The sequence below is a fragment of the Piliocolobus tephrosceles genome, chromosome 6, assembly GCF_002776525.5.
Source record: "Piliocolobus tephrosceles isolate RC106 chromosome 6, ASM277652v3, whole genome shotgun sequence".
Classification (NCBI taxonomy): Eukaryota; Metazoa; Chordata; class Mammalia; order Primates; family Cercopithecidae; genus Piliocolobus; species Piliocolobus tephrosceles.
This window is the reverse complement of record NC_045439.1, coordinates 6,867,943-6,880,873: the sequence shown is the minus strand read 5'-3', so window position 1 is coordinate 6,880,873 and position 12,931 is coordinate 6,867,943. Positions and strand designations below refer to the sequence as shown.

General features: G+C 52.4%; 1 protein-coding gene across 2 annotated transcripts in view; it reads left to right on the top strand.

Moving 5' to 3' along the window:
• Positions 1–12,409, top strand: part of LOC111538292 (cholesterol 24-hydroxylase) — a 43,965-nt gene extending 31,556 nt beyond the window's left edge. The window contains exons 8-15 of one of the 2 annotated variants that reach the window (XM_023205606.2): positions 1,301–1,451; positions 1,628–1,690; positions 3,553–3,625; positions 6,374–6,458; positions 7,093–7,203; positions 10,518–10,606; positions 11,320–11,386; positions 11,669–12,409. In XM_023205606.2, the coding sequence (XP_023061374.1) occupies positions 1,301–1,451; positions 1,628–1,690; positions 3,553–3,625; positions 6,374–6,458; positions 7,093–7,203; positions 10,518–10,606; positions 11,320–11,386; positions 11,669–11,839 (810 nt within the window). In that variant the 3' untranslated portion in view covers positions 11,840–12,409. The remainder of the gene's footprint in view (positions 1–1,300; positions 1,452–1,627; positions 1,691–3,552; positions 3,626–6,373; positions 6,459–7,092; positions 7,204–10,517; positions 10,607–11,319; positions 11,387–11,668) is intronic. The other variant, XM_023205608.1, reaches the window with a different exon arrangement.
• Positions 12,410–12,931: the final 522 nt, after the last annotated feature.

Genomic DNA, 12,931 nt, shown 5'->3' with positions numbered 1-12,931 from the left:
GATCATGAGGTCAGGAGATCAAGACTATCCTGGCTAACATGGTGAAAGATCGTCTCTACTAAAAAAAAAAAAAAAAAAAAAAAAATACAAAACATTAGCCAGGCATGGTGGCAGGCACCATGCTACTCAGGAGGCTGAAGCAGGAGAATCCCTTGAACCCGGGAAGCGGAGGTTTCAGTGAGCTGAGATCGCACCATTGCACTACAGCCTGGGCAACAAGAGTAAAACTCCGTCTCAAAAAAAAAAAAAAAAAAAAAAGGAAAAGAAAAGAAAATTTGGTGTATATACACATGGAATGCTCTTTGCCCATAAGAAAGAATGAAATCCTGACATTTGGAGCAGCCTGGATGGAACTGGAGATCATTATGTTAAGTGAAACAAGGCGAGACCAGAAAGACAAATAGTGCCTGTCCTCCCACATTTGTGGGAGGTAAAAACGTTGATTTCATGGAGGTAAAGAGTAGAATGATAGTTACTAGAGGCTGGGAAGGGTGAGTGAGGGGGTGAAGAGAAGTTGGTTAATGGTACAAACATACGGTTATATAGAAGGAATAAGTTTTAGTGTCAGTAGCAGAGTGAGTGACTATAACTAACAGCAAGGTATTGTGTATTTCAAAAATAGGGAGAAGATTTGAAATGTTTCCAACACAAATGATAAATGTTTGAAGTGATGAACATCCTAAATATGCCAATTTGACCATTGCACATTGTATTCGTGTATCAAAATATCACATGCACCCCATACATGTGTATAATTCTTATATATCAATTAAAATATATAGATTTTTTAAAAAGATGGCTGCTGCAGCGCCACATATCACCTCCTTATCCCAGGAATGAAGAAGTGAAAAAGGGGAAAGGTGATAGCTGAGTTCATCTCAGGGGCCTCTCTCGTTCCCTGGGAGTTCGGCCTCTGAGCTTGCAGACCCCAATACCGCCCCGTCTTTTTGGCAGTTGATTGCACTGTACTTCCTTCTGCTTGGGATTTCTTCCTTCGATGCAAGCCTAACTGCCTCCACCCGTCAGGGGTCCCTTTGTACCTTGCAGGGCTACGTGGATGTTTTAAGCCATCCCACCCACCACTGCTAAGGATTTGGTGCAGGAAAGGGAGGCTGAGGCCTGGGCCCAGTTTGCCATCTTGATCCAGTCTCCCTGGCTGCTTCATCTTTTCTAGAATTTCTCACATTCTACTGACGTCCCGGCTTGCCAGCGCCGCTAAAGTCATTGCAGGGTGGTAGGGGAGAGGGGAGAGGGCACATGCATGTTCACTTGGCCATCTGGAGCTGAAACTCTTGTTCAGTTCCTGCCAGGGAAGAGGAAGCAGCTCCGGGAGGTCCGCGAGAGCATTCGCTTCCTGCGCCAGGTGGGCAGGGACTGGGTCCAGCGCCGCCGGGAGGCCCTGAAGAGGGGTGAGGAGGTTCCTGCCGACATCCTCACACAGATTCTCAAAGGTGCGAGGGCCCCCTCGGCAGGGGGGGGGGGGGGGGGGGGGCCGGGACGTCCCCCAGGTGATTCATCGCCTCTGGCTCTGTTTGGCTTCAGAGGAGAAACACAGTTAGTTCTTTCACGAGCTGTGGGGAAAGGGAGCAAATATTTGCTGGGAACTGAGACTCTCCTTGTCTTTCAGCTGAAGAGGGGGCCCAGGACGATGAGGGTCTGCTGGACAACTTCGTCACCTTCTTCATTGCTGGTTTGTAGCTTTAGTGGTGACCAGGGGCCTGGAGCTCTGCAGAAATACTGCAGACCATGGATCCCTCAAACTCAACTCTTTGGGATTTTGGGGGCTATCTGAGCAGAGCTCACCATAGGACTAGGGGGCTGGGCTAAAGGGAGCAGAATCCCCTTCTTCTTGCTGTCTTGGGGGCATCTGACCTGGTAATGCAGCTGGCAATTGTGGGGATGTGTGAAGCTGGCCTTTCAGCTCCAGAGAGCTTGGCTGTGTGAATGCAGGCTTCCCCTCACTCAGAATTTGCGGGGAGGCCTGCATTAGACTGGCACAAAAAGAGATGCTAAGCAGCTTCATTCGTTTGCTCATCAGATATTTCCTGAACTTGGTTCTTCACCTAGAAAACTCCTCTTCACCTGTCAGCGAGCCCTCACATGCCTCCTCCTCAGGGAAGTGCAGGCTGCCTCAGGCCCTCAGCTAGAAGCTGGCTGCAGGCCTGGAGCTCCTCCCCACCACCCATCTCATAGTGTTAAGCTGTTAATTTATTTGTGGTAATTGAGTGAGGTCTGTTCCCCACCGGACTTGATGAGCAAAGGGTCAGGTTGTTTTGCTCACCTCTGTTCTGCCAGGGCCCAGTGCGGTAGGTTCCCACGAACATTGAATGAAGTACTCAAACAAATGGTTGACACTAGGCAATGGGAAGATGGAGGTGAACAAGATGAGGGACAGTTCCTAGTCCAGTGGCAGAGGTGGACAGACAGAGACAAGTACTGATGGACGAAGAGGTCTACAGGTGAACGGCATGGAGGTGGGACAAGCACTTGCAGATGCCCCAGGAGATTAGAAATGGCTAGTGTTAAAGCAAGCCTACAGGGCGCCATTCCCTGCAGTGGAGAGAAGGGATTTGCGGAACCAATGGCTGGTCCTGTTCCTGCAGCTGGAAACCCAGGTCCCGGATGAGGCTTCTGGACAGACCTAGCCTCAGTCTCCTCGTCTGTAAAATGGGGGCCTTGAGGAACTCTCCAGGCTTCTATCCAGCCTTCCAAAGAGGGTGTATTAATCCCGTCTCATCCCTCCAGTCTATCCCTGAGCCCTGCGTCCAGACGCTATGGGGGACTGGCCGAGGGCAGGGTGGGTTGTGTCTGTCTTTCCCTTTGCCTGTGAGGAAACTGAGGCTGAGGAGGGAAGTGGCCTCCTACAGTCACAGCCAGCGATGCAGAGCTGGGGCCAGGGCTGCTCTGTTCTCCCACCCCGCTCCCCAGCTGAGGGCTCCGCTGGCTGTGTGACTGGCCACTTCCACACCCTGGGAGCTGGGCCCTTCTTCCCAGTTCGGACTTGCTGTAAGATACAGGTCCTTCTGCATTCAAGCAGAGCCCCTCAAGCACCTTGGCTGGTCAGTGGTTGCCACCTGGTAAGCCACCTACTCCTTTAGAGTAAACTCATGTCTGTTGCCTCTCAGGCTAACTTGGAGGGGTTGACTTTATCACCTTGGCCAGGGCCTGCTAGAAGTCAAAATCTGCCTCCCGAAACATCCGCCACCCCTCATAGAACCTCAGGGTCATGAGGGGCTTTTGTGTGTGCGCTGCAGCATGGGAAGGAGAGGCCTTGGGCTCACCGACTGTGAATTGTGTCCCTCGCTACTCTCTCTGCTGTGTGACCAGAGACCCATTCCTCTCCACCTCCACTTTTTCTTCTCCAAAATGGAGGTGAGCGCCTCCCCGGGCCAAGTGAGACCCAGACGATGGTTCAAGGAAGGGGCTTTTAGACCCAGATGCCTGGGGGCAAATGCCATTTACTTGCCAGCACTGGCTGGCATAGAGGCAGACAAACTGTCTCCTTCATCCTGTGGCCCCACGTAGAGCAGCCACTGTCCACCCTTCCCACAGGTCATGAGACCTCTGCGAACCACTTGGCATTCACGGTGATGGAGCTGTCTCGCCAGCCGGAGATCGTGGCAAGGTATGGGGGTGATCTTGGGACTGGCAAAGGGGTCTGTCTGATGTCTTGTTCCTGAGGGCCACCTGTCCCTACCTCCCATGGCTGACTGAGTCCCCTCAACATGCCCTGCTTCCCCCGGGCCTTGCCATGTGCTGTTCCCTCTCTTGGAAATGCTCTCCCTGCTTTTCCCCTGGAGAACGTGCCTCCTCCTCCCACTCCTCTTCTAGAAAGGGCTTCTCAGATCCCTAAAGGAGCCACCCATGTTTCCCCTCTGAGCCTCCTCCCAACTCATGAATGTGTTTCCCCGGGACTATTTCATCATGTCTATTTCAGCTATGAGACCGGAAGCTCCAGGAGGGCGGGGCCGTGGCCTTTTCCCTCCCCACAGTGTACCCAGTGCCTGGCCAGAGCCTGGCAGTGATGATGGAGCAAATCCTTGCTAAAGTGCCAAAGGCATACTTGTCTTCTGATGGCAAGACAAAGGAGGGCATCCCTGGGGAGGTGGCATTTGAGTCAGGCCATCGGTTTCCTTAAATACAAACAGGCTCCCTCCAGGACAGTTGCATGGAGTGGCTGAAGCAAGTGTCAGAGCTCTCAGAACGCACCAACGGGCTCGGTGGGAGCTCTGGGGAGGTGGGGTCAGGCCTTCAATCACCATTATTAGTCATCAGCAGCATATAAGGGCGGAAGTGAACATACAATCGTTCTTGGGTTTAAAAATAAGTATAATAGTAATAAGCATTTCATATAAAAATTTTGGGAAAAGCAGAAAAGTTATAATAATAGTAAAGCCACCCACGGCACCCCACCCACCCAGAGCCAATTCACTGTTAGCTGCCGAGTGCCTGTTCAGCACCTTCTCACCTACTCATGGGCAGCTTTGCTGTTTTTCTGTCACCTGGTTGTACAGCTGGCTTTTATTCCCCATGCGCCTTGTCACAGCATTGCCCACCTGACTGTAACCTCCTCCCAAATCCACTCTTTCTGAAATTGTGGTAAAATATATATAACGTAAAATTCTACATTTTCATTGTCTTTAAGCACACAGTTTAGTGGCATTACGGGCATTCACATTGTGAATGCCATCCCCCTCCACTTTTTTTTTTTTTTTTATTTTTAATATTGATTTATTTATTATTTTTCTTTTTTTTTTTTGTTTTTGTTTTTGAGACAGAGTCTTGCTCTGTCGCCCAGGCTAGAGTGTGATCTCAGGTCACTGCAACTTCTGCCTCCCCGGTTCAAACAATTCTCCTGCCTCAGCCTCCAGAGTAGCTGGGATTACAGATGTGCACCACCACACCTTTTTTTTTTTGTATTTTTAGTAGAGACAGTGTTTTGCAACGTTGGCCAGGCTGGTCTCAAACTCCTGGCCTGAAGTGATCCACCCGTCTTGACCTCCCAAAATGCTAGGATTACAGTCATGAGCCACTGCTCCTGGCCTCCGTCTCCAGAACTTTTTCATCTTCCCAAACTGAAAATCTGTCCGTTCTCCCCTCCTCCACCACCGGTAACCACAGTTCCACTTCTGTCTCTATGCGTTTGTCTATTCTAGGTGACTTATGTAAGTGGACTCATACAGTATTTGTCTTTTATGTGACTGGCTTATTTCACTCAGATAATGTCCTCCAAGTTCATCCATGTTGCAGCATGTGTCAGAACTCCCTTCCTTTTTAAGACTTACTAATGTTCCATTGTAAGCATCTCTCCCATTTTGCATATTCATTCATCTGTCCATGGATACCTGGGTTGTTTCCTCCTTTTGTCTATTTTGAATAATGCTGCTATGAGGATGGGTATACAAATATCTTTTTAAGTCCCAGCTTTCAGTTGTTTTGAGTTTATACCCAGAAGTGGGATTGCTGGATCATATGGTGATTCTATTTTTAATTTTTTGAGGAATCACCGTATCGTTTTCCATAGCCGCTGAACCATTTTACATTCCCACCAGCAGTGCACAAGGGTTCTTTCTGATTTGTCCACATCCTCGACAATACTTTTGTGTTTGAGACGGAGTCTTGCTCTGTTGCCAGGCTGGAGTGAAGCGGCTCTATCTCTGCTCATTGCAACCTCCACCTCCCAGATTCAAGTGATTCTCATGCCTCAACCTTCCAAGTAGCTGGGATTACAGGCACCTGCCACCATTCCTGGCTAGTTTTTGTATTTTTAGTAGAAACAGCGTTTCACTATGTTGGCCAGTCTGGTTTCCTACAGCCAATCCCAAACATCAGACACAAAGGGTGGATGTTTTAGGGCCCCTGGAACATGGTTCCCAATGGTTTGGGCACTGTTTTGGATGTGGCCGTCATTGGATCTCTTTAACAGTCTTTGGGCTGGGTGTGGTGACTCATGCCTGTAATCCCAGCACTTTGGGAGGCTGAGGCAGGCGGATCACGTGGAGTCAGGAGTTCAAGACCAGCCTGGCCAACATAGTGAAACCCCGTCTCTACTAAAAATACAAAAATTAGCTGAGCGTGGTGGTGAGCACCTGTAATCCCAGCTATTCGGGAGGCTGAGGCAGGAGAATTGCTTGAATCCTGGGGGCTGGGGGCGGGGGGCGAAGGTTGCAGTGAGCCAAGATTGCACCATTGCACTCTAGCCTGGGCGACAGAGCAAGACTTAGTCTCAAAAAATAAAAATAACAGTAACAGTGTTTGTGGATAGGGAGCTCCATGTGTCTGTCTTCACCATTCCTTCCAATGTCCCCTTCTTAAAGCTACGTTGGGGAAAGGCTCCCTTTGGAGATGAACTTGTCTTTGTCTTACCCCACAGGCTACAGGCCGAGGTGGATGAGGTCATCGGTTCTAAGAGGCACCTGGATTTCGAGGACCTGGGGAGACTGCAGTACCTGTCCCAGGTGTGGGGAGTAGGAGGGAAGCTTCTGGGCAGATGTGGGTGATTCATGTCATCAGGCCTGCTGCCTCCCTGGACCTTTTAGGACAGTGGTTCTCAAACTTTTCTGCATAGGAGACTCCCCTAGAACATTTAAAGTATCCCGAGGCCCAGGCTGCCGCAGACTAATGATGTCAGAGTCAAGGAGCTCCCCAGGTCACCCCAGTATTCAGCTTAGCTTGGAAACTGGCCCTTTAGTAAATCATGCCGTATTTGTGCTTCCCGGCTAGGCTGGAGTTCCAGATCCTTAAGCTTCCCCTGGTGGAGTCAGGCTCAGCAGCACCTCCCCGAGCTGCTGCAGCACAGCAGGAGGCCTTTCGGGTTCTGCTGTGGCTCTCTGGAATGGTGGGAGCCCTGATTCCTGGTCCCAGCTCTGCCACTGTGGCCTTACACAGCTCCCTTCTCCTTCTGGACCTCAGTTTCTCCATCTGCCATGTGATGGTGAGACTGATGTCCCAGGGGCCTGGGACCCAGGCCAGGGTGAGGGTATACATTCAGCCTGTGGGTGGGAAAGAGAGGGGTCCCAGGCATGCCACTGGCCAGCATGATCTGTGGCCTCTCCCGACTTCTCTTGTTATCTCCCCTTGTGGCTTCTCTAGGTCCTCAAAGAGTCGCTGAGGCTGTACCCACCAGCATGGGGCACCTTTCGCCTGCTGGAAGAGGAGACCTTGATCGATGGGGTCAGAGTCCCCGGCAACACCCCGCTCTTGGTGGGTGGAGGCCCTGGGGGCCCTGGGGTGGGCTGGCCTGCTTGCCCCAATGGTGGTGAATTTGGGACTCACCAGGGGAGCCCGCGGCCCCATTCCCATCACTGCGCTGGGCCTTGCTGGCAAAGCCCTGTGAGGGCTTTGTCCCCTCCTCACACTGTTCAGCAGAAGATTACAGCAGGTCATTCTGGAAGGGAGGTGCCCCTTTTACAGCTGAGGACACTGAGGTTCAGAGAGGTTAGATCACTTTCCTGGGGTCATACAGCTGGCGAAGAGCAGATATGGAAAGTGCCCAGTTTCACAGATGACCCAGACTTGTCCTGGTTCTTTCCCTCCTTGCACTTTACAGCTCGTTCTCTCTCGGCTTTCTCCCCAGACCTCCTTTACCTTGTGTCTCTTTGTTTGCTTACTTGTTCATTTATCTATTCATCCAGGCATTTATTCATGTATAATAGCCCGTAAACCCACCCCCAAACCAGGAAACTAGGATGTAGTCACTCCCTGCTCTTCTGAGAAGGAATCACTAATCTGAATTGTGTTTGCCCTTCCCTCGTGTGTGTGTGTGTGTGTGTGTGTGTGTGTGCGCGTGCGCGCGCATGCCTGTATGCACGCATGCAGCAATATGTTGTAGGACTTGCTTTTTGGCTCACTATAAAGATTGATAAGATTCGTGTAGGCTTCCCTATGGGGCCATGGAACAACCACCATTGCTGATCAATTCTCAGGTGACAGGCATTTGAGAGGTGCCCAGTTTGTCCCTATTATGAGCACCACAGCAACGATGCCATTTCCGTCTGTGTGTCCAGGAGCAGTGTGCGAGCAAGCTCCTCAGGCATGTACCCAGAAGTGGGAGGGCTGGGTTGTAGGACCTGCGACTGTTCAGCTTTACAGACTAATGCCACATTGTCTTCCAAAGTGGCTGCACCAACTTAGACGCCCACTAGTGGCGAGGGACAGCACCTGCTGTTCTTTATCGTCTCCAGCACTTAGCATGGTTCAATTTTGTATCTGCTGTCATCCAAATATGTGTTCACTGTGGTCTTGATTTGTGCTTTCCTGATTACTAACTAGTAAGAGTGAGCGTCTGACCCTGTTTTCTCTGTCTCTGAGATGTGGGCTCAGTTTCCCTTTTTGGGTAGTGTGTTTTTTCATATTGCTATGTAGAGCTTTATTTTATTATTTTTTTACAGCATACATTTATTAATTATTATTTTTATTATTAATTTTTAGATGGAGTCTCGCTCTGTCCCCCAGGCTGGAGTGCAGTGGCACCATCTCCACTTACTGCAACCTCTGCCTCCTGGGTTCAAGCAATTCTCATGCCTCAGCCTCCCAAGTAGCTGGGATTACAGGTGCCCGCCACCACGCCTGGCTAATTTTTGTATTTTTAGTAGAGATGGGGTTTTACCAGGTTGGCCAGGCTGTTATCAAACTCCTGACCTCAAGTGATCCACCTGCCTCGGCCTCCCAAAGTGCTGGGATTACAGGCGTGAGCCAGCGCGCCTGGCCCTGGAGCTTTACTTTAAAAACTCATGTGTTCGTCTTTTGTCTGGTATGTTTGTCATCTTTGTGGCTTGTCTTCATTAATGTGTTTTTGATGATCTACATGTCTTAATATTTTTAACAATTACTTCTTTTGCTTTGCCTTGTTTAAGAAATCCTTCTCTATCCTGAGTTTGGGGCATTCACTTACGTTGTCCTCAAACAATTTTACATTTTTCTTTCCAAAGTTGAGCTTTTAACTACCTAGAATTGATTTTGTGTGTGGTTTCAAGGCAGGGACCGATCTGTATTGATTTGCCAGGGCTATTGTAACAAAGTGCCACAGACTTTGGCTTAAACAACAGAAATTTATTTTCTCCCAGTCCTGGAGGCTGGAAGTCTGAGATCAAGGTGTTGGGAAGCTGGTTTCTTCTGAGGGCGCACTCCTTGGTGTGCGGACAGCCACCTTCTCCCTGCATCTCCACGTGGTCTTCCTTCTGTGTGTCTGTGTCCTAATCTCTTCTTAAAAACACCAGTCAGGTTGGATTAGGGCCCATCCTAAGTACCTCATTTTAAGTTAATCACCTCGTTAAAGACCTTGTCTCCAAACACAGTCGCATACTGAGGTACTGGGGGTTAGGACTCCAACATATGAATTTGTTGGGGACAAAATTCAGCCCATGACAGGATCCTTTTTATTTTTACCTATGAGGAAGGAGGAGCCCCAGCCCCTGCTCGCAGCCCCTCTCCTCCGAGGGCTCTGCCCCACCACCCCCAGCGTCCATCCAAGCCTCATCTGTGGCCACTCTGTCATCTGTTTTGCCGAGCTTTCTTTTGAATACCCCTGTATCAATACCACTATGCCGTAATGGCCATCTCCTTAGATCCCCTTAAGCTGGCAGGGGAGGCCCTGTGGCTCCCTCTCAGCCTGGGGGTGCCACCCTCTGGGCTTTGAGTGGGCAGACTGGGCTCCATCCCCAGCTCTGCTGCTGGCTGGCTGGGTCATCTCCATCAGGCCTTCGGCTTCCTCTTTGTTAGGCTGGGGGAGTGGTGATGGCACCCAAGCCACAGCCTGTCAAGAAGCGTCAGTAGGATGACGTACATCATGTGCCTGGCAACAATCCCTGGCACATCGCAGGTGCCCTAAACCCAGCCCCCATGCCTGATGCTCCCACTCACTTGCTGGAGCTCAGCTCCAGGGCTCCCTGCACCCTCTGCTGTGCTGACCCCAGCACAGAGAACCAAGGGTGGAACAGGCTCAGGAGGAGGTTTTGTCCCAGTGTTTGGAGGCCAAGGACACAGAGTGAGCCTCAGCCCCACTCAGGAGGCACCACACATGCAAGTGGACGGCTGGTGGGGTCTGCAGCTCCTCCACTCCCACCCCTGCGGAAGCAGGCCTTGAGTTGAAGAGAAGCTGAATATAACAGTTCTCAGGATCTAGAGGAAGTTGGCCTCACAGAGTCAGATCTGAGTTTGAATCCCGATTTGGCCATTTATTTGCCTGGTAACTTCAGGTGAGTCACTGAGCCTCTCTCTGGGTCTCAGTTTCCTCATCTGTAAAATGGGAATAATGATGGCTCCCCCACAGGGCTGTGCCCAGCACAGGATGACACAGTACGCCCAGCTGGCACAGTTGGCTGTCCTCGCTCTTTCTCTTAAGGGATTTTCTAGGGGGCCAGTACAATCGACACCTACCTAGATGGGGGTGAAGCCATGGGGGGAGGAGAGTGGGGACCCACTCTGCTCCGAGTAGCCCTGTTGGGTGGCCTCAGTGGCTCAAGAGGTGCCAGGGGAACAACCCGGGAACCAGAGACAAGCAGACCCTTTGCCCGCAGTTCAGCACCTATGTCATGGGGCGGATGGACACATACTTTGAGGACCCGCTGACTTTCAACCCCGATCGCTTCGGACCCGGAGCACCCAAGTAAGTCCCTCCTCGAGCTGCCCATGAGTGGGGCTGGTGGGAGAAGGACAGACACAGCGGCCTCTGGTCTGAGCCAGAGGTGCCCACTTAGCCCACGTAGCCTTCCAGATCCCTGTGAGGTGGCTGTAGAGGAAATCACAGCTCAGAGAGGTTAAGTAACTCGCCCAAGTGGCAGAGCAGGGGTCTGGCCCCAGCTCAGTCTTGTGTTCTAAAGTCCATGCTCCGAAGCAGCACCAAATACTGGGAAGCTGGGTGATTTCACCTCCCCAAACCTTGAGGTTCCTGTCTGAGAAATGGGACCATCCATGGCTGCATCTGGACGTTGCTGTGGGGGTCAACACGTTAAGGTACCAAAGCCATGGTGGGAAGAGCTGGACTCCACAGCCTGCCGGAGTTCAGATCCAGGCTGTACCCAGGGCTGGATGTAAATTTATGACCTGGAGTGAGTTGCTTTGCCCCTCTGAGCCTCAATTTCTCCACGTGTGAAATGGGACAACATAAGCTCCTTCCAGGAGGGTAAAAGGAGGAGAAAAAGAGAGAATGCAGATCCAGCCCTCGGCAGAGTCAGCGGTTCATGCTTTGCATGCAAAGTGCCCAGCCCCTGGCTCTAAGTCTGTGTTCATCCAGACATGGGTTAACTGCTGTCTTCCTTGTGTTGTTCCTGTGGGGATGTCTGGGGCTGCTGGCCTTGTGATTCCTCTCTTTCCCTGCAGGCCACGGTTCACCTACTTCCCCTTCTCCCTGGGCCACCGCTCCTGCATCGGGCAGCAGTTTGCTCAGGTAGGAGAGGCAGGGCGTGGTTCTGCCCAGGAGTGGCTGCAGGGGTGGTGGCTTATCCTGAGCCAGGAAGCATCTCAGAACCCCTGCTCTGGGGCTGCTGGGCTGTGGGCTCGGGACCCAGCGGAGCCAGACCCAGAGGACTGGCTGTGTTTTGCACGGAGGAGAGTGCGAAACACAGGAGGCCCTCCAGGAGGAGAGCGGGCTGTGACATTTGCTGCTCTTTCACTCACTCATTCTGTCTTTGCTTCTTCATTCCTTCCTCATTTTGTCTGCTGGGCCCAGATGGAGGTAAAGGTGGTCATGGCAAAGCTGCTGCAAAGGCTGGAGTTCCGGCTGGTGCCCGGGCAGCGCTTCGGGCTGCAGGAGCAGGCCACGCTCAAGCCACTGGACCCAGTGCTGTGCACCCTGCGGCCCCGCGGCTGGCAGCCCACACCTCCACCGCCCCCCTGCTGAGGGGTCTCCAGGCAGGATGAGACTCCTCGGGCAAGGGCCGTGCCCGCCCACCTGTTGCCCACGGCCACCCACCCTTCTCCCCTGTCCCATGCCCTGGGCCACCCTTCACGCTGGCTTCCAGCGGGCCCTCTGCCAACTGCCTGCTTCACACCCCTCAGCGCTCCCTGTCACCTGCGGACTCCACGGCCCTTCCTGGACTGGCCCTTGCCCAACTCCCAGCCACCACCATTGTCCCTACCACTGAGCCCTTGCACAGGCCACTTCCTCAGACGAGACACCCTAACTCTTGCTCACTCCCTAAAGCCCTCTTCAGGTGTCACCTCCAAGAAGCCCTCCTTGCCACCCCCAGCCGGGTCAGGGGCCCCTCCTCTGTGCTCCCTCAGTCACCTGTGCTACCTCTAACACCACACTGACCACACTGTATTGTGAGTGTCTGTTGATGTGACCAGTTGCCCTCCCAGGCTGTCAGCGCCTCAAGGGTAGGGTCTGTGTGTGATTCGTCTCTGAGCCCCCTGTGCCCACCTGGGGCCCGGCACAGAGTCGATGCTCAATAAATGTGTGTTGACTGCATGAATGACCTGGAACCAGGCCATGTGCTCTCGCCTCGGCTTGCTCATCTGTGAAAAGGGGGAGATGTGAAGGCTGGCAGAGCTCTGGAAGCTGCCAGCCCGCAGGTGCCCCAGAGATGCCCCGACAATGCCGCTTGGGAGAGACTGCCCCAGGTTACCTGCCTGTTCCTGTGCTGTATTCCTGGCTATGCCCCTGGGTGCTGTGTGAGGTTGGGACTGGGTGGGTGACTGGCTCTGACAGCTGGATTTGAGAGGTCAGGGAGGCCCCTGGGCCTCTCCTGGGAGCAGCTTGGTGGAGCTGAGCCCCATGGTGCCCTCCTGACCTGGCAGCGGGGCAGGGCAGGTAAGACTGCAGCCCTTGTGGTGGTGATGGGGAAAGCCATCCCTTCCTCCCCAGGGCCATGTCCTCTGAGCCCATCCAAGGAAGATGTCCTGCCCTGAGTTTCTCCTTCAGTCATTGGGAGCTTGTCTTTGTGCAGAGAGAAAAAGCTGCCCTCATGGCCCAGCGCGGTGGCTCATGCCT